This window comes from Pipistrellus hanaki, assembly GCF_964339955.1.
Source record: "Pipistrellus hanaki genome assembly, chromosome: 5".
Classification (NCBI taxonomy): domain Eukaryota; kingdom Metazoa; phylum Chordata; class Mammalia; order Chiroptera; family Vespertilionidae; genus Pipistrellus; species Pipistrellus hanaki.
This window is the reverse complement of record NC_140507.1, coordinates 74,146,981-74,165,746: the sequence shown is the minus strand read 5'-3', so window position 1 is coordinate 74,165,746 and position 18,766 is coordinate 74,146,981. Positions and strand designations below refer to the sequence as shown.

Sequence of the window (18,766 nt, the reverse complement as noted above, 5' to 3'; positions counted from 1 at the left end):
CATCTTTCTCTTGGAGCTGTCTCTGCTCCCTGTGGCTGCTCTCTGCCACTTAGTCAGAAGGGGCGGCCCCCACTGGGGTGCATAGAACAGACTGGTAATCATAGCTCTTTACCCTGTTCCTCTTGAGGCCAGAGAGCCTGCCCTGTTCTCCCCCCTCCCTCAGAGTCAGTGGGCTTAGGACCACTCCGACAAAACCCCAAGCTAGCCTCACATGGTTGGGAGCCATGGACAGAGTGTCCACTGCAGCTACCACTGTCTACCTTCTCAGGTCTCCTGAGTGCAGCCAGGACACTTTGTCCATCAGGGCTGATGCTTTCTCCCGGCCCGTTCCAGGTTTGGCTTCTTTCTTGGGCAAACCTCCACAGAGAAAGCTTACTTGGGGGAAGAGCCAGATAGAACCATGTGGGTGAGTGAGCTGATTTTCCCTAAGAAGAAACATTTTATCATCTTCTCTCAGCCCAGCCAGTGAGTGGCACACTGTCTTCCAGAGCCCTCCTGGTGGTGTCACAACGTAACAGAAACTGAGTGTTTGTCCCGTTCCCCCACAGCCACCTACACAGCTTCATGTCCCGGAGGCAGGTTTCATCCGGCTCTCAGGGCAGCTGCTTGTCTTTGTGCCACCGACCCCACACGTTTATACACTTCTCAACCTGGCATTTTTCTTGTTTCACTCCTCTGTTGTGTGCCTGGGGCACCCCACATGGGACAGCTTGAGTTCTCAGGCCAAATTTCAGCCTTATTCATCAGCAGTGCTAGAGGAGAGCGACATTACCCAGGCAGGGTCTTTCTGGCACTTCCCCCAGGCCAGTGAGTCTCTGAACTCCTCAGACTCGTCCGATTTAAGCCCTTAAGTATGGAGTGCAGGTCTAAGAGTTGTCCCCATCCAACCTTCTGGCCCATCTTTCCTGAGCCTTATGGACATCAAATGGAAGAGAACTTCTTGCTAGAGATCTTGGCAGTTTCTCTCTCGGCCACTCATTTGTCTGGAAGTCCATGCAACCTAGGAAGGATAGAAATTGTCATTTCTTCTGTATGTGTCGTTTGTAAGTCAACCAAAACCCCATGAAGAGATGCCCTGCAGGTAGTAAGGACACTCTGGTGACCAGTGGAATTGTATCGGTTGGAGTTACTCATGTCCTTTCTCACTGGACCCCTCCGTGTCCCGAAACTTTCTTCAGCCACAAGGGTGGTATATTTTAGGAGGCTCTTTTGTGGGTTTCTCAGGCAGCACGAGGCAGATTCTTCTCTGCTGGAAGCCTCCTCCCCTGTTGTACTCACTCTGAGCCATTAGCCTCACCTGCTCTTTAGGAGGGTATAACCTGTGCGCTAACCTCTTCCTCCAGATGAGGACCTCCCTTTGGGTACTGGCTGTACCCCCAGATTGGTTCTCTGCTGCCTGGACCCAAAGAGTGATTGCCAGGTCACATGCTCCAGGCAGAGGGGACTGGGAGCGAAGGGCTTGATCATGCAGAGCCTTGCTTATCAGGGTCTCCAACTTGGAGGCCGCTGGAGAGTCTGGCTTTTGGAGTCCTAGGTGGATTGATCACTGGTGGTTTGTCCCCACCTCATGTCTCCTCAGAGAGTAGCATGGAAGGCAGGAATTGGAGCCCCCTGGGAGAGGGATGGGGCTCTTAAAGACTCATATTTCAAGGATGGTAGTCCTTTTAGTCCCCACCTCATAGCACCCCTGGACTTTCATACCTGTAGCTTCTCCCTGTCTGACATCAGCCAGTTGGCCTGGATGACCTTTCTCCAAAACTTGGTTCTTAGCTATATTTGCTTCACTGGTGGCTTTGAGAACATGACTGTGAATGATCACATTACTCTCAGAACTCAGTGTGTGGTTTCAGGGACCCTGCTCTCCAGCACCTATACAGGCCTCCAGGTAAAGAGCCACTGCTCAGAAGGCCCTACTTGCTGGGCAGACCCTGGGCAGCAGTGGAGGCTTGTCCGACCCCAGGTCTGGGGGATATGGTGGGAACTGTGCTGAGGCCTTTGACAAATATGTTTATTGGGTGTGCTTTTGCCCCACCTCTTTGGGCTGGAGCCAACTCCTACAGCCTGGGGTGTGTATAGATATTTCGAGAAGAGGCTGGAATCACATTAAGGTCTGCTTCTTGCCTCCCTCTTCAGGGGAGAGATTGTTGGAGAGGGGAGTCCCCAGGGACTGACCCCATTCCACAACCAGCCCCAAGGGAGATGCCCTTTAGATGGTCAGCTGGGGCTTGTTATGAGTACCCCTTCCCACTGCCCTGGAGATAGAAGAGCCAGGTCCAGGGCACAGGGCCTGATGTTTCTCCAGGGAGGCAGCAGGAGCCTATGTTCCACACAAGGCTGTCCCTGAACCTTTGACGCTGATGTGGGTTATGGATTTTTAAGAAGACAGTGAACAAGTAGATCTGAGGTGGTCAAGGCTGTGCCGCCTGTCCTTGTAGCTCTTTATTGTTAGAGTCTGTCAGGTGGTGTCGGGGAGCAAGAAGTAGAGGCCCTGCTTCTGGGCATTTAGCTGGCTCACCCATCCTCTTGGCACGTAGAGTGAGCTGGTAAAGTGTGGCTGCCTCGGGTGGTGCATGCCACCCTGGGGTCTGGTTGCTGTTGGTTTCCTGGTGAGCTTTGGTCTGGAGAGCTGCAGAGCCCAGCCGTGCACCTGCCTGACTGCGTTGGGGGCAGAGCCCTTGGCAGGTGGGCACCTGTCCAGCAACCCTGGACGTGCAGGATGTTGAAGGGGTTTGATAGGGAGGAAGCAAACAAGGTGTCAGACAAGACTTCTACCAAAGGGTAGAAGTTGTGTGTGGGGTGGCTGCAGCCCCCATGATTGAGTGCTTTCTGTCAGCCAGGCCCCTGCACCATCATGGTGAGGGTGAGGTAGGTGGTCTTAGCCTTGTTCAGAGGAAGTGAACAAGGAAGCGCACAGGGTTGGTGTCCCCCGGCCCAGCTTTCCCAGCAGCCTGGAGCAGGGCTGCTTTCTGCCTCTGTTCCTAGCCAGAGTTCCATGACCTGGCTGGTCCACCTTGAATTCTCTGAATTTCCCTGGAAATGTACACATTATAGAAAAGCCGTCCAGGTGGCTTCAATTCTAAGTCAGGAGTTGTTGGTCCTGCACAACACCCAGAATCCAGCAGACACTCAGTGAGTGCTGTGGATCAAAGAACCATTTTGCCTGGCAAGTCACGCTGGTTTGGGGTGACCAGGCAGGAGGCATATAGGCTTAGTGGTGGGGACAGAAAGGGGCCTGTCTGCTAGTGCCCCCAGTGGGGGCTGCAAGGTGTCTGAGCTGGAGGGGGTCTGTGTATCTGTCTTTCTCTGCCTGACTCACTGTGTTGTTCTTGAATCGCTCAGGGAAAGTCAGTTCAATTCAGAGGGGAGTCTTAGCCTGTAGTCGCCTGGGACCTGCTGACACTTCCTAGTAGTTTAAAGGGAAAGCTCCATTTAAAATTCTCACCTGCTGCCTTACTTTTTTGCTGTTTGGAAGATTTTCTCTTGCTGAGTCTGAATCCAGGTGGATTATACTTTGTAAGGGTGGTAGGGAAAGTGGAGCAGGGCGACCTGAGATGCCGTTTGACTGTGTCTTTCTCCATTCCCGCCTGATATTTCAGGACGCCAGCAGGGAGGGCGGCAAGGCCTGCAAGGCCCATAAGACAGCCAAGGAGCACCGGGAGCGGCCCCGCAAAGACTCGGAGAGCAAAGGCCCCTCCAAGGAGCCAGAGCGTGAGCAGTCCCGGAGTGCCAAGGACGCCTCACGGAAGCTGGTTGAGGGCCGGCCACCCAAGGAGGAGAAGGCCCCGCCACCCAAGGCTGCATTTAAGGAGCCCAAGATGGCCCTGAAGGAGACCAAACTGGAGAGCCTGTCCCCCAAGGGTGGTCCCCCCCCCCCACCACCGTCCAAGTCTTCCAGCAAGCGGCCAGCTACCACTGACTCACCCAAGCCCAGTGCCAAAAAGCAGAAGAAGAGCAGCTCCAAGGGGTCCAGGAGCGCCCCTAGCACTTCGCCCCGCACCTCATCTTCCTCCTTCTCAGACAAAAAGTCGGCCAAGGACAAGGGTAGCACCAAAGTGGAGAAGATCAAGGCTGAGAATGAGCCCCGGGAGATCAAAAAGCCCCCAGAGGTGGAGGAGTCCAACTCGGAGGACGAGGCTTCCTTCAAGACAGAGGTGAGAAGCCCCCTTTTCCCATCAACACCTTATCTTCTTCTCTGGCTCTTTGAATCCCCTGTCCTTATCAGCTTTTCTGGCTCTTTGCCATCGAAATTCTTGTTAACCCAAACATTAGACGGGGAGATTGGGATCTCAGGCCCAGAGCTCCCACTTGCTCCTTGTAGTTTTGGACATACCTGATCACCTCGCTATGCCTCAGTTTCCCCTTCTGTCAAGGATGATAAAGCCTGACTGTGAGGACTCTGTGGAAATGGTGCTTAGGAAGGATGGCTCTGGTAGAACATGATGGTCTGGTACCTGGGTTCTGAGCTCTTTACCTTGGGAGCCCCTTGCATGGCCCAGGGTCTTGGTGGCCACTTGGGGATCAGGGTGGGTGATTGTGTCTTACTGTTGTCCCTTCCCCAGCCACCACATGGCTGGCCTAGAAGTTTAATGTTGGCTCCATTCCCAGATGGCCAGTGGAGCCTGAGGGCCCACCACCCCTACCACCCGTCCGCTTCTGCTCAAGCAGCATAGACACAGGGATCTTGAATCAGCAAGGTTTGTTTTCTAAGCATGGGCCAGCACCCCTCTCACCGTGAGAGGCTCTGGGCTCCTGCAACAGTGTTTCCAGTGCTTCTCTGAAGATCGCTGTGAGAGACCCCTTGAATCCCAGAGGAGCACATAGCCAGCTGCTGACTGTGTGGCCAGACCTTACTGGGGCCTTGGGTGGTGATATCATCTCTGAGACTGTTGGGCATCTGGTGGTCAGAGAACAGGTGATGGTTGAATGGATGAATGGGTGGATAAATGAGGAGTGACCCCCTTATCTGAGGAACCGCCCCCATGCTCGGTGACCTGTGCTGTTTCCAGATCTCCGTCACTCCCAGAGGCTGAAGTCTGCCTGCAGCATTGCTCCTGGGGTCCCACTGGGGCTTTGAAAGTGGCTCCGGAGATGAAGCTAGAGTTGCTGTTTTGTGTCAGCAACACCATGTCATGAGCATGTGGCTTCCATGGGAGGCAACAGCATTGGGGGTGACAATTTGGTTCATGGTTAACTGCACCCACTGGCTTAGGGACATACATGGGGCAGATCATTCTACACACCTGGCGCTCCTCACAGCCAGGAGACAGTGAACCTAAGGTGGCAGGACTTGGAACATCTCTTATTTAGAAGCCTCCTGGCCATTCAGGGCCATTTCAGAATCCTGCTGAGCTGCTACACGTTCTTTGGGTGCTCAGCAGCACCCTGGTCTATCATCTGTCATCTGTCTGCTCAGCATCTGGAGCTCTGGGCAGGTGCCTTTCCCTCTTTTCCATCCTAGATGCTTCCAGGTGAGACCTTTTTGTACCCAAGACTGGTGTATTTTCATTGGGTAAGAGACGGAGGCTGCCCCTGATGTCCCACATGTCCATGCTGATGCCTGGCTGTGATCATTGGGACACTGTGTGGGAAAACTTCTCTCCCCCCATTCCCCCCCCCCTCCCCCAGCACTACTGCTGAGAGTGGGCTGAATGTTTGGTATCTATGGCCATGGATCCTTCAGACCCGAGGCTGTAGTTTTGTGGAAGCCTGGGGGGTTTCTCCTGGCTGGAGCAGTGTATCCCAGCCCTGAGAGACTTCTGAACGACAAGCCTTAGCCACTCAAGGTCCATGCAGGGCACCAACAGGGTGCCCATGGCTCCCTAGGGCTGTGGGACAGTGACTCAGTGACATTTCCCAACCCTAGGATCTTGGCGAGACACAGATATCTGTGGTGGAGGAACGAGACAGCCTTCCATAGCCAGGCCTCCCAGCCTCTCCCCACCATCTCAGGCTACCCACTCGGAGGCAGGTGGGGCACCACCACTGGAGAGCTCTGGCCTTGCAGGGAACCTGAGTTGCCTCCTCCTGCTTAGTCGAGAGGGGATCCAGGTGCTCCTTGTCTGAGTCTCTGGGCCATGCCCCCAGCTCTTCCAGCTGCTTCTCTGTGGTCTCATTGGCCCGCAGGGTCCTTTCAAGGGGCCAGGAGTGCTGGGAGCCCACCGGCCCCTCTGTCCCCTGCTGGACATGACATGTGGCTGAGCAGCGACACTCACCAGCAGTGCTCATGACCCTTTGTGGACTTTGAAGCACACACCTCCAGGCACTTTGGGCCGAAATAATTTCTGTCCCTTGGATTTGTGTGGAAGGAAAAGGGGCAAGAATCTGAGGTTGGCTGACTTGCTCGCCACCCTCCACCCCACACAGGTCCTGGAGCCACCTGTCATGGCACCTGCTTTCCCAGCCTGCTGCCTGAACCTACACACTTGGTCCAACTCCTTACCTGGCCCAGCTTTTTTTGTCAACCTTACGCACCCTGTTGCTCATGCCCTCAGCCCAAGGGGTCTGTCCAAATTCTCTGCCCTGGATGGCAGAGGTACAATGGGCATTGGCCTGCATGCCAGCTGGCACAAATACTTAGCTGGGGCCGCAAGGCAGCTTTTAAAGAAAAAAAAAAAAATTTTTTTTTTTTAATTTCAGAGAGGAAGGGAGAGGGAGAGATAGAAACATCAATGATGAGAAAATCATTAATCGGCTGCCTCCCGCATGCCCCACAATAGGGATCGAACACACAACCCAGTCATGTGCCCCGACCAGGAATCAAACCGTGACCTCCCGGTTCATAGGTTCATGCTTACTCACTGAGCCACTTTGGCTGGGCTGCGAGGCAGCTTTTACAGATGGGGGAACTGAGGCTTTAAAGTCAGGGCAGCCTTGGCCAGTTGGTGACAAAGCCAGGGTCAGAACCAGGACCCCTGACCCAGAATAAGAACTCAGGGGACTGAATGCTAGAGGGCCACTTGTCCCCAGGCCCATTGCTGAGGTTTGGGGTTGTCACATGGTCTGTCACAGTGGGCAGTGGTTGATGGTAATCCAGGATTCTCCATGTGAAGGAATGTTAGTGGAGGGGGGTGGTAATCAGCAGATGCATGGAGCAGGTGCTGAGGTAAAGTATAAAGAAGAGGCCCCTTAAGTCTTCAGGTGACAGTGTTTTGTCCCTGGGTGGCCTGAATACTCTCTGGGTCTATTGAGTGAGCAAAGACTTGTGCCTTCCTAGGTCTCCTCTATAGCGTGGGAGCTGCCCTCAACCCCCAGACCATCAGGAGGGACTTTCCTGATCCCTTGGGGGTCCGGGACTCCTTTTCTAGGGCCTCCTCTCACATGGCACATGCCAGGACTAAGCAAACACTGTTAGGTGTGTCTGCCTGTTTCCTGTCCCTTCTCTGTAAAAGAGGAGGTGCCCAGAGGTGGCTGGTCCCAGCACTCAAGGTTCCATTCCTCCAATGGTCCTCCCCAAAGCAAGAGGGCTAGACAACCCCCAGCCCAAGGACAGGCTTGCTGGGGGTGTGGCAGTCTCCCACATATGTGGGGTGCTCTGGGCCAGACTAGACTCTTGGAGCTGTGAACTTTGCCCTTCTGCCCTTCAGAGTCTGTGCCATAGACCTATGGCTTGCTCTGTTATGTGCACCTTCAGAACTGCCTGTTGGCAGAAACCTAGGCCCCTGTTCTAGCTTAGTGCTCCATACAGCAAGGCCAGAGGCCCCTTCCCTTCAGGGGTCTGAAGTGACCAGTTCCTTTACACCCAGGAAGGTGCAACCCCCAGTGATCTTACCCCACGTATCCTAGGGCCTGGTGGCCTTGTTTTGTTTTTTTACTGCCCCCTGATGGCTGAGTCAGAGTGGAAGGTTGCAGGAAGAAGAGGGGGTGTGACCTGGTTGAGTCCACCCTGTCCTCAACTGCTTGTCACCTGGCACATTCATCATTACCTCAGGGCACCTGGTGGGTGATGGCAGCACGTGGCAGGGGGACAGAGATAGCTTTTTGTCATCACTCAGCCTTGGGACACAAGGGGCAGAATGAGAAGCTTGGTCTCTGCACTCACTTTTCCTGTTCCAGATCTTTCCTCTGTTCCCTGTGGCACCACAGCGCCCATCGCCAGCTCTTGATCTCATAGGAGGAAGGCAGGGCCCACAAACAGATGTGCCCCCCAACCCCCCTTTCATGGACAGCATGGTTCCCTGTCCTCCTGCTGAGGTGCATGGGGAAACCAGTGACTTGATGAAAGCTTCTCCTGAAATTACTAGAAGTTTAAAGATCCTCAGTGAAAAAAGATGGGCCATTGCCTTTGAAATGCAAACCTGGGGCTGGATGCCTACGGACCCCAGGAAGCCATGTTCTGAGGAGTGTGTGCAGGGGTCCTCCTGCGTGCCTTGAGCCTGGCACCTTTGTCACCTTTTGAGTGTATCTGGGGGAAGACTCAGCTGGGTGTCACTGCTGCCAGGGCGCATTTCTTGTCCACTCCTTTTCCTTGGACTGAAAGATTATTCTTTTCTTTCCCCACTGACCCCCGTTTTGGGATGAAGTCCGCCCAGTCGAGCCCATCCAACTCCAGCTCCAGCTCTGACTCCAGTTCAGATTCGGATTTTGAGCCATCTCAGAACCACAGTCAAGGTGGGTGATGACAAAAGAAAGGATGTTTCTGTGGCTTCCTGCTGTGGGAGCATCTCTGACTCCACCTGGCTGGTGGGGTTCTAGGTTTGTTATCCTACCACAGGGGGACTCACTCCGTGCCTGAGCCTGAGCTTCAGCTGCTGCCACTGCCAGAAAAACCCATTGGTACCTTACTCCAAGGGAAGGGGTGATGAGGAGGCCTAGAGTGAGGGGGGAGGTGGAGATGATGGGGAAGGCTGGGGGGAGGGAAATGAGGGATGGAGGCATGGCAAGAGCCGCAGGTCTGAGCAGAACACTCTGGCATTTCTTCAGTATTCTAGTACTACTGCTTACCCAGACTAGGCTCCCAGATATCCACATTTATAAGTCGTAGAACCTCAGGGAGTGTATTAAAAAGAAAAGCTGAAACAGTTCACCTGACTGCCAGCCAGGTGTAGGAAATATTACTCCTTCTGTGACCTTCCCGAGGCCTCACGACACACTGTATGATGAGGGCTTGGAGATGTGCGATGAGGTGCTTATGGGCCCCTTTCTGATTTGGGCCCTATCTATAGCCAGACACGCTCCTCACCAGCTCCTCCCAGAGGGAGGCCGGCATCAGCTCCTTTGCTAGCCCTCGCACCCTGTCCCATTATAGGACAGCTCCTGGATGAGGGCAGGAATGCTTTGCTCCTACAGTGGGTCTGGCTGGCACTTGGTCTGCATTTCTGCCTTTTCCCTGCAGGACCCCTGGGAATGGGGAGGCTGTTGTGGGGGGAGAGAGCATAAAGCCCACTTGGCTGTTCAGATCAGGGAGGGCCTTCCTCAGGTGCCTGGCCACTCCCAGCCTGCAGGACACAGGTGTGTGAGGGCATGGAATCCACCAGCCCTGAGAACCCTGCTACTCGCCCGCAAACCGGAAGCACTTCTGGTGGATTGGGCCGATGGTCTCCTCCCCACACAGCCTGGAATCCTTTTTCTTGGGTTGCAGAAAGCTGAGGAGGAGAGTGTATTGGAAGAGAGGGAGGTATTTCTGACCTGGAATGTAGATGTGCAGTTGCTGAGCGGGTCTGGGGGATGGGGTGCTGGAAGTGCACACTCTCCAAGGGTTATCTTTGGAGAAGGGAGGGGGAACCTGCTGAAGTGGGATCATGTGACCAAGGTAATTAAGGGCTTTGCGTCCCACTGTTGCCTTGGTAACAGGAATATAAACCAAAGATTCCTCTGTAGGGGACTGGAACCGAGTGCCTCTGGAGAAAGGAGAGGACAGTGGGCTGGGAACAGCAGAGGGGGTTGCTGAGGCACTGGGCAGGCCTGTGTAGGGGCACAGTCTTGTGGGGCATCCTGTGGCCTCAGGCTCTGGCTGCCTTGTCCTCCCGCCAAGGCTGGCTGGTCCTGGCTCCAGGCCGAGGCTCTGATCTTAGTGCTGGGAGCAGAGGAGGGCTGCTCCTTTGGCTTTGGCAATGGACGGGCCTTGTGATTCTGTCTCAGGCCAGGGGCCAGAGGCCTGCGAGCAGGGCCAGGAAGGTAGGGTATGGGGAAGCCAGAGGGTCCTTTAGGTAGAGGGTAGTCTTGAGGACGGTCCTTGGAGATGAGTGGCAGGCCCCACATGGTCAGAGGGACTTCTAAGAGGGTTTGTGTGGGTGCATTTTGGGGATTGTGGTGTCAAGAAGCTCATGTGGCCCTGGAAGTGGAGGGGACCCTGCAAGGACCCAGACAGAGCCCTAAACCCCTCCTTCTTTATCCCTCCTCCCTTCCTTGCCACCCTCCCCAGGACCCCTGCGCTCCATGGTGGAGGACCTGCAATCTGAGGAGTCTGACGAGGATGACTCTTCATCGGGCGAGGAGGCTGCCGGCAAGACAAATGCAGGGAGAGATTCCAGGTGCCCGGGCCGGTGGGGGGTTAGGGGGGTAGGTGGGGGACTCTGGAGCTCTGCTGGGCTTGTGGGGCCTTGAGGAGGTGTGGCTAGGACAGAAGTATTTCTGGGGTGCAAGCAAAGGAAGCATCAGAGCCTACTGGGCAGTGCTCTGCCTAGGGGTCACACAGTCTCTCCTTGGGTATCTGAAGTGGAGGGGTCTTAGGTGGCTTCCTTCCTCCTGTCATAGAAGGTGTGGGCTGCCTGGCGGGAAGGGTTGGGATGTTGAGGGAGAGAGAAGTCCAGGCACCATCTGAGAAGTGGGGAAAGGCTGTACCCAGCAGCCCTAGGGCCAGTCCTGATCTGAGGCGGGGGCGGGGGTGGGGGTGGGGGTCGGGGTAGGGGATGGGCTGGTTCCTCTGTTCTCAGGTCTCGAGATCTTTTCCCTCTTCCCTACTTGTGTGGCATAGGACAAACTCAGAAATGTCCTGTGGACGCCCCAGGCCCTTAGAGCATGCACTTTGAGGATGGCTATGCATTCTCAGCCTCTTGTGCAGAGCGAATGCCAACCTTGATCTCAGGCCCAAGGAAAGGGCAGACTCAGGGGTCAGCAGCCCGGTCGGGCCCAGATTCAACACCTGCTCCAGGACTCAGCAACTCAGTAAGCCAGGCCAGTCACCCAGTTTACGCCCACCAGGCACAGGGCCGCCTAACAGGTGATTGCAGGCAGTCCGTGTCAGTAGAGCTGATTAACCCACCACCTAAGAGTGTGGCTGTGGAGGGCTTTGTGACGACTTAGCTGGGGAGGGGCCCACGGAGACTGGCAGTGTCCCAGGACAGGATTAACAGCCACAGCTCCTGCCTCTTCGGTGCTGGCAACATTCGGTGTGGAGTCCTGCTGGACACCAGGTGCAGTGGTGCAGGGACCAACTGTGTGGAGGTACCTGGGCGTCCTTTTGCAGGGGCAGACGTGGAAGGCCTGGGTGGGGCTTTCCTGAACACCAAGGGAGCCGGACGTCTATTTTCAGGGAAGGGGCCGCACAGATCTTGCATTGGCGCTGCAGCTGGTTGAGAGGCGCTGGCCAAGTCCCACCTGGGAAGAGGGGGACTCGTAGGGTGTGCAGGGCAGTGGGGCCAAGCCTAGGTCTGGGCATCAAGGAGTCACCACCTGCCTTCCCACTGGAGTGATTCAGCTGGGAAGTTGGGGGAGAGAGGTCTGGGTCTCAGGAGAGCAGGGGCCCTGAGGCCCTACTGCTTACAGTGGGAGAAGTGTACCTGAGGAAATGGACAGCTTTGACCTTGGGGGGAATAAGACAGGAGCCCCTGAAGCTCAGGCTCTGTGATGTGTTCCTGGCATCTGGCGCTGCTTTCACAGTGAGGTGTCTTAGGTAGGAGAAGGGGCAGGCAGGGCTTCCTGTGCTGCAGATGTGGAGGAGCAGTTGTCCAGGTCCTCCGTGCTGGATCAAGCCCACAGTGTCTGTGAAGGACTGGGATCCCAGTGGGAGCCTCTCCCCAGGGAGGTCCTCAGAGGACCAGGCCATTCCCAGCTGGGGATGGGGCTGCAGAGGAATTTGCTCCCTCTACAGCCCCTCACTGTGCTGTGAGAAATTCTAGAAAAAGCTGAAAGGACTGGACCAACCTGTGCTATCTAGACAGACCGTGAGAGAGAATTGTGACTCTAAAGAGAGGGCTTTCCAGTTCTAGCTAGCCTGGGCGTTTGAACTTGGAGTAGCCACACCCTTGCCTCCTAAGGCAGCAGTGACCATTTGTTGCTGTGGGTCCACTCCTCCCCTGTGCACTACTGCCGGGACGTCATTTTATGGGTGAGGAGATGGAGGTGGAGGTTGAGGGCTCGCCCAGGGCCCTGCCTCCCGGGAGTTTTGGAATTGAACCACTGCCAGACACACTGTGTTCAGGGCCCCACCCAGGTTGGAACGCCTCAATGTCACTGAGGAAGGCTGGCATCCAAAGTGCTCAGGCGAAGGTGGAAACTGCGTTCCCCTCAGCGCACAGGCAGGCTGCCCCTGGCCGCAGGAGTAGCAGGAGGAGAACCCAGCACCATGCCCCATCCTTCCAGTGCAGGGTGTCTGTCTGGTGTGCTGGCCCTGGGACACCTGCATCATGGGACGTGCCTCTTAGCTTGCACACCTGTGGCTCTGGGTTCTTTGCTCTTTGAAGGTGGCATCAGCACATTCTTTAAGTCTGTAGTGGCTGCCTAGAGCCAAGTGAGGTTTAGGGGCCACACTCTTCGCCCACAGGGAGGGGTGTCCCATGGTCAGGTGAGTCTGGGTCAGGCACAGGGCCTGCAGCAGCGGGTGGTGGAGGCCTGACAGAGCATCGTGTTCCTTGTTCAGGTTGAGCTTCAGCGACAGCGACAGTGACAACAGTGCCGACTCCTGCCTCCCCAGCCGAGAGCCCCCTGCCCCCAAGAAGCCACCCCCACCCAACAGCAAGGTGAGTCCGGAGGGCACAGGTGGGCAGGTCGCCATCACGTTCTAGAGGCAGGGCTGAGGGCCGGGCCGCCATTATTGTTCCTTGGCCTGGGATTGTCCACAGGTCCCCGAAGAGAGCGGCTTTGCTCACCCCCAGGTCCCCAGGATGGGCTTCCCTTAGAGACGGCGGCCAGAGGAAGGGGGGCAGGTGGGCCTGGGGAGGTGGGAGAGCCTTTGGGGGGCTGGGGAGAGGCACGGGTAAGAGCTGAGAGCACAGACCCGGGTTTGTCCTGCAGGCGTCAGGCCGGAGGAGCCCCGAGTCCTGCAGCAAGCCTGAGAAGATCCTCAAGAGGGGCACCTATGACAAGGTGGGGGGCTCGGGTGGGGTGGGGGTAACCCCGGGGCTCCACAACTGAACGGGTCAGCCCAGGTGTGCCGAGGTGCTGGCCCCAGGAGCATCAGACCCACCTCCGTCCCGGGTTCCCAGCTGCGATGGGCTTCCTCAGGCTGGGCAGTTGGAAGGGCAGAGGCCTCCTGCTGAGTGCCTGTCTGCCACCCCCAGGCCTACACGGATGAGCTGGTGGAGCTGCACCGGAGGCTGATGGCCCTGCGGGAGCGCAACGTGCTGCAGCAGGTACTAGGACGGAGCCCGCCCTGCCCTCAGTTCTGGGACAGGGGTGCCTGTAAGGCCTGCAGGCTGCTAGAACCCCTTGCTGCATCCCCAAGGAGCCTCCTCCTCCTCCTCCTCTTTCTCTTCCTTGGGGGTCTGCTGGAGGGTGGGGGACACCCCAGCCCAACTTCCTATCTCCTGAAGCCACCTTGCCACCTCCTTCCAGATCGTGAACCTGATCGAGGAGACTGGCCACTTCAATGTCACCAACACCACCTTTGACTTTGACCTCTTCTCCCTGGATGAGACCACCGTGCGTAAGCTGCAGAGCTACCTGGAGGCCGTGGCCACATGACCCTGGGCCGGATGCCGGGCCCCTGTCATCGGGGTCCCGGGAGGCCACATCCGGACCCCGCCTGCCTTTCTCTCTCTCAACTCACTCGCCCGCAGCACTGCCTTAGTGACCGCCCTGTCCTCGGCCCTCACGGCCAGCTGCACTTTCCTCGTTGGCTCCCGGCCTGCCCTCCCCACCAGCTCACCGGGAGCCCTGGGCCCGAGGGGGCCAGGCGGGCACTGCTGCTGCTCCCTGATATTCAGGGGCCGTCACCTGGGTTCCCCTTGTGTTGAAGGCAGCCCTGGGGCTCATTCCTGTATAAGGGAAGAAATGTGCCCGGCGGTGGGAGCCTTGCTCCATGGTGGGATGTGGGGCCTGGTGTCACTGGCCAGACCTCCAAACGGTTCAGACACACCGCACCCCAGGACCTCAGAGGGTCCAGCTGCTCCAAGCCAGGCCTCGGCTCGTCCTCCATGTGAGCCGGTGCAGCCCCTCTTGGCTCTCACTGTGCTGGGACTCCATGCTGTATAGTTGTCTCTATTATATATGTATGTATGCACTGTAGGTACCAGAGCGGTTCTGGGTGTGCATTTCTGTGGCAGCAGTGCACGTGGGGGGTGGGGGGTGAGGTGGGACTTGTAGGTTAAGATGTCTCCACTGGTCTTGTCATTGGACGAGAGGCCGAGCCGGAGTGCCCACTGGCCTTCCCCAAGCGCAGGGAGGATCCCCCTCAGAGGTACCAGGGCTCCTCGTCCTCCTCCTGGGACTCAAAAGGCACAGCCTGGGCCTGTGAACACTACGATGGACAGTAGGCCCTCAGGCACCTGGTCAGACTGACAGCTGTCTCCAGGAGCAGACCTCCCGGCTGCAGGCAGCTGCAGGCCACCACTTGTAACGGTGCCCGGCCTCGGCCTCTCCTCTCCTTTCTTCCATAGGATCCTCTTCCTCCTCTCTGTTGATCGAGTCTTCAAACTTTGAAAAAATGAGCTTTTGCCAAATAAGACGTGATAGTTTGTGGAGTATTTTCTAGGAGCGTGAGAACGCAGAGCCAGCTCCTCATGCCTGGGCCCCGCCGGTAGCAGGCCCTCCTGGGCACACCTGTATCTCGGTTTGGGCTTAGCCCTCCGACACCTGCCGTTCACACTTGTCCAGAGCCCCGAGACTCAATTCCTCGAATGCCTGAGATTCTCTAAGGTCCAGGCTGGTTCCTCCTCCATCTGACCCACCTTCCAGGGTCAGAATGCCCTTACGGAGTCAGCCACCTTGGGTGGGGCTCCTGATAGCCCGTTTGCTCAGTCTCTGTCCTCCCAGACCTTGGCTCAAGGGTCCTCCAGTTCCCCCCAACTTTTGCCCTAAATAACATGTGGGGAAAAGGACTGGGGGTCCAGAGATGGGATCACCTTCTCTCTAACTGACTGTCAGCCCCTCTCCCCAGTTTCTCAGTTCTGATGTGGGGAGCACCATGCTCCTCTGTGACCCCTGATTCTCATGTCTGTGCTCTGATTCCGTCTGTCAGGCAGACCTTGAACACTCCCGGGTGATCCCCACTCCAAGGCTTCCATGAATTCCAGCCTTCCTGGTGAGATCCCCAGAACTCTCGGGGGGAAAAAACCCGAGAACTTTACAGGAAACCGTTGTGACTCCTCGCCATTCACTCAGATTCTCTCCTGACCCCACTGCCTTGAGGTATTGAGAAGAGGTCAGGCCTGCGTGGCAGGCTCCATGCTGTCACTATCCCCTTCTCCTGCCAGGCCAGCAATACTCCAAAGTGGGCGCCATTCTCCTCTGGAAACTTCAAGATATTGGACGGAAGGAACTGGCTGACATGGGCTGCTCAAAAGGCAGCAGCTCTCTGGCCCTCTCTGCACAGAGGCTGCCAGGGGTCACAGGCAGGAGCCTCAGCTCAAGGGCACTAGTCTTTCTCTGAGGACCTGCTGGAAAGGGCTGCAGGCTTCACACGGCTGCCAAGGCAGCCCTCTGTTTGGAGCCTGGTTCACCAGAGGCAGCTGGAGAAAGGCTCTCTGGTTCACCCTCAGTATCAGCAGCATCTGGCCCTTTCAGCTGTTTCCAGGGCCTTCGGAAGCACCGATCCATTTCTCAGTTACCTCCTCTGGCCAGAAGGCCTCCAGTGCTGTCCTCTGGAGCTGCGCTGGGCCCAGTGCTGGCCCGTGACCACCTAATAGACATCCAGGCAGCCAGGGCCCTGAAACGCAGCATCCCCAGCTGCTCCCCTACTCGCCCCCCAGCTGCCTGGCAGCTGGGCCCACAGGGGCTCTGGGACGCTTCCATAGGAAGGGGCAGGCACTTTGTGATTGCCACGTGTTTAGTGTTAAGCCCCCTGCCCCAGTGCAAAGCTCTGTGTTTTGCTATCTCCTGAACAAAATGTAAACCAACTCCTGAAAGCGAAAGGTATCGAATACCTTTCTTACCCAGAAGGGTTTTTACAAAGATTGTGTCTCACTAGGAACTAGGACACTTATCAGCCTGAGACCAACTCCTGGATAAAAGGAATAAGGAGAATTGTGTTTGTAATAAGTTACAGGATTGTTTCTGTCCTGGATTTTAAACTTTTTTGTTAAATTGTGAAATTATGGAGGAATTTTATAGAAAAAAAGTGAAATAAAGTCAGATGGGAAAGCAGACCTCTGAGTCTGTTTGGTTCCTCCTGTTTTGGAGTTGGTGGGTGGGAGAGACACCAGATACCATGGGCCCTTTGTCCCCTCTAGTGCCAGGAAGAGGTGAGAGGGCTGGGGCCCAGCTTGTGGGCAGCAGGAGGGAGGACGGAGTATGAGCAGGTTGGCAACCTGGAGGAATAGAGGTGGTGCCACCGGAAATCTAGGAGGGACAGATGGCAGAGAACTTGGTCTCAGGTCTTGCTGTCGATGTTGTATTCTCTCCTTGGATGCTGGCAGCAAGCTTGGGGTTTCAAAAAGCAAGCCTGACTTCAGAAGATGGATGGAAGGGTTGGAGGGTGGGTGGATAGGTGGGTGATAGGAAGCTAGACAGAGGGAAAATGTGGGCAATTTTTGGCTGGATGCTGGGCTGCCCACCTGCCAGTTTGTGTATGGTGTGTTTTTTCCTGCTCGATCCCCTTTTGGGGTATACAGGAGGCAGCCACGGTCACTGGGTCTCATCGTAAATGATGTCAGCTAGTGGATGGGCTCGAGCTGCTGGCAGAAGTGATAGCGACATTAGTCACGTGTCCCGAGGCTCTTCTGTGCCTGCATTGATCTGGCATGTTTAAGGATGAGGGGTCAGGTAGCTCCTGAACCACCCCACGCCCACCAGCAACCCCAAGCCCAGCTCCCTGGGCCGGGGTTCAACCTCATCAACCATGTCACTCTCACTTGCCTCTGGGGGCCCGGAAGCCCCATCTCCACGGTTCAGAGGAGAAAACAGGCTCATCTGTGAGAGACTTGCCACCTAGAGGCCAGGGGCCCAGACTCGGGTCCATCTGCCATCCCTGCAGCAGGCTTGCCCCACCTCCGGACGCTGGCACTGAGTGACCAGGTGCCTCTCTTCTCCCAGCCGCCATTTCCCCAGGACAACAGCCCCATCTCAGGCTGCCACGAGGCTCACAGGCAGCCCTGAGGTGCCTTCCGCCTGAGCAGGGCATCCTGGCCCCCCAGCATGACGTAGTGAACGCTGGGATTACTTGACCCGCCGCTCAGTGGGGTCTGGAAGTCTGTCACCAGGCTCTTGTGGAGGCACGGGGCAGAGGATACTGTCCCGGGGCAGCACCCTTGGCAGGGGTTGGGCTCCCGAAACCCCTGGCTGCCCCTTGCTGCCCGGAGACCTCAGAAATGAGCCAAAGCAGACAAAGTCACCCCCTCCAAGCTGGACTTCAGCCCTGCCTCTTCCTCATTGTGTGCACAACCGGGACCACTGTCCACACAGCCCAGCCAGGCCCAGCCGGAGGCAGAGAGCTCGGGCCCTGTCCTGCTCCCCCCTGGCATTGCTCAGACGTCAAGGAGTTTGTCCAGGAAACCCGGGTCCCCATGTGCATCCAGCCCTGGAGATCAGCCCCACGAAGGTGTTCGGGCTCCAAGTGTGGGTGTCCCCACTGTGGGTGCCAGGGAGAGATTCCCCACGGCTGGGGGCAGTGGGCAGGAGGGACCCAGCCAGATGCAGAGCCCTCTTCTCCCATCCACACAACTGTGCAGATCCTAGGCCTTCTTTGTCTATTAGCTCCTGGAGTTCCTCCGATCCAAAGTAAGGGGGAGACGGGGGAGGAAACAGGCATGGACCCCCGGGGAGGAGGAGCCTGGCCAACCCCACCTCGGAGCCTGGACGCACAACACCCAGTCACTGGCCGGCCGGAGACAAGGCAAGCCATGGGTAAACCTGACACCTTTGGGGCAGAATTGATGGTTGAAAGTGTCCGGGCAGAGTAGTGAGAACAGTTAATACAACCCAAGTGAGAATGAGGGGTCTACCACTCTGCTTATCTCCATGGAAACTGAAGTTTCCTAGCAAGGTACCTGTACAGCAGTCTGCATCTTTCTCCCCAGGGTGGAGACTCTGGGTGGGGCCTCAGAGCTGGTCTCGCCAACACCCAGAACACCCGCCCTGCGTGGACCGAATTGTGTCTCCCCAAACTCCCATGTGAAGCCCTATCCCCTGTGAGATGGCACTTGGAGGTGATTCGGTTTAGATGAAATCCTGGGGATGGACTAGGTGACACAGTGGGAGGACACAGGGAGGCGTGGCTGCTCCGAGGCGGAAGAGGGCCTCCTCTGGAACTGGACGCGGCGGCAGGCACCTGGATCCCAGACCTCCAGCCCCTGAGCTGTGAGGCATACGTTTCTGTGGCTTAAGCCCCCTCCTGGTACTTTGTGTGGCGGTCCGCGCTAAGAATTACTTCTGAGGGCAGGGACCAGGCTCGTCTTGCTGCCCAACCCCTAGCACAGGACGAGCTCCACATTCCCACGCAGATACACCCTGAAGG

General features: G+C 56.7%; 1 protein-coding gene across 4 annotated transcripts in view; it reads left to right on the top strand.

Annotated features, from left to right (window-relative positions):
• Positions 1-16,458, top strand: part of MLLT1 (MLLT1 super elongation complex subunit) — a 68,052-nt gene extending 51,594 nt beyond the window's left edge. For 3 of the 4 annotated variants that reach the window (XM_084885578.1, XM_084885576.1, XM_084885579.1), the window contains 7 exons: positions 3,597-4,151; positions 8,520-8,607; positions 10,361-10,469; positions 12,797-12,896; positions 13,171-13,242; positions 13,437-13,508; positions 13,711-16,458. In XM_084885578.1, coding sequence (XP_084741704.1) covers positions 3,597-4,151; positions 8,520-8,607; positions 10,361-10,469; positions 12,797-12,896; positions 13,171-13,242; positions 13,437-13,508; positions 13,711-13,839 — 1,125 coding nt within the window. In that variant the 3' untranslated portion in view covers positions 13,840-16,458. The remainder of the gene's footprint in view (positions 1-3,596; positions 4,152-8,519; positions 8,608-10,360; positions 10,470-12,796; positions 12,897-13,170; positions 13,243-13,436; positions 13,509-13,710) is intronic. The other variant, XM_084885577.1, reaches the window with a different exon arrangement.
• Positions 16,459-18,766: the final 2,308 nt, after the last annotated feature.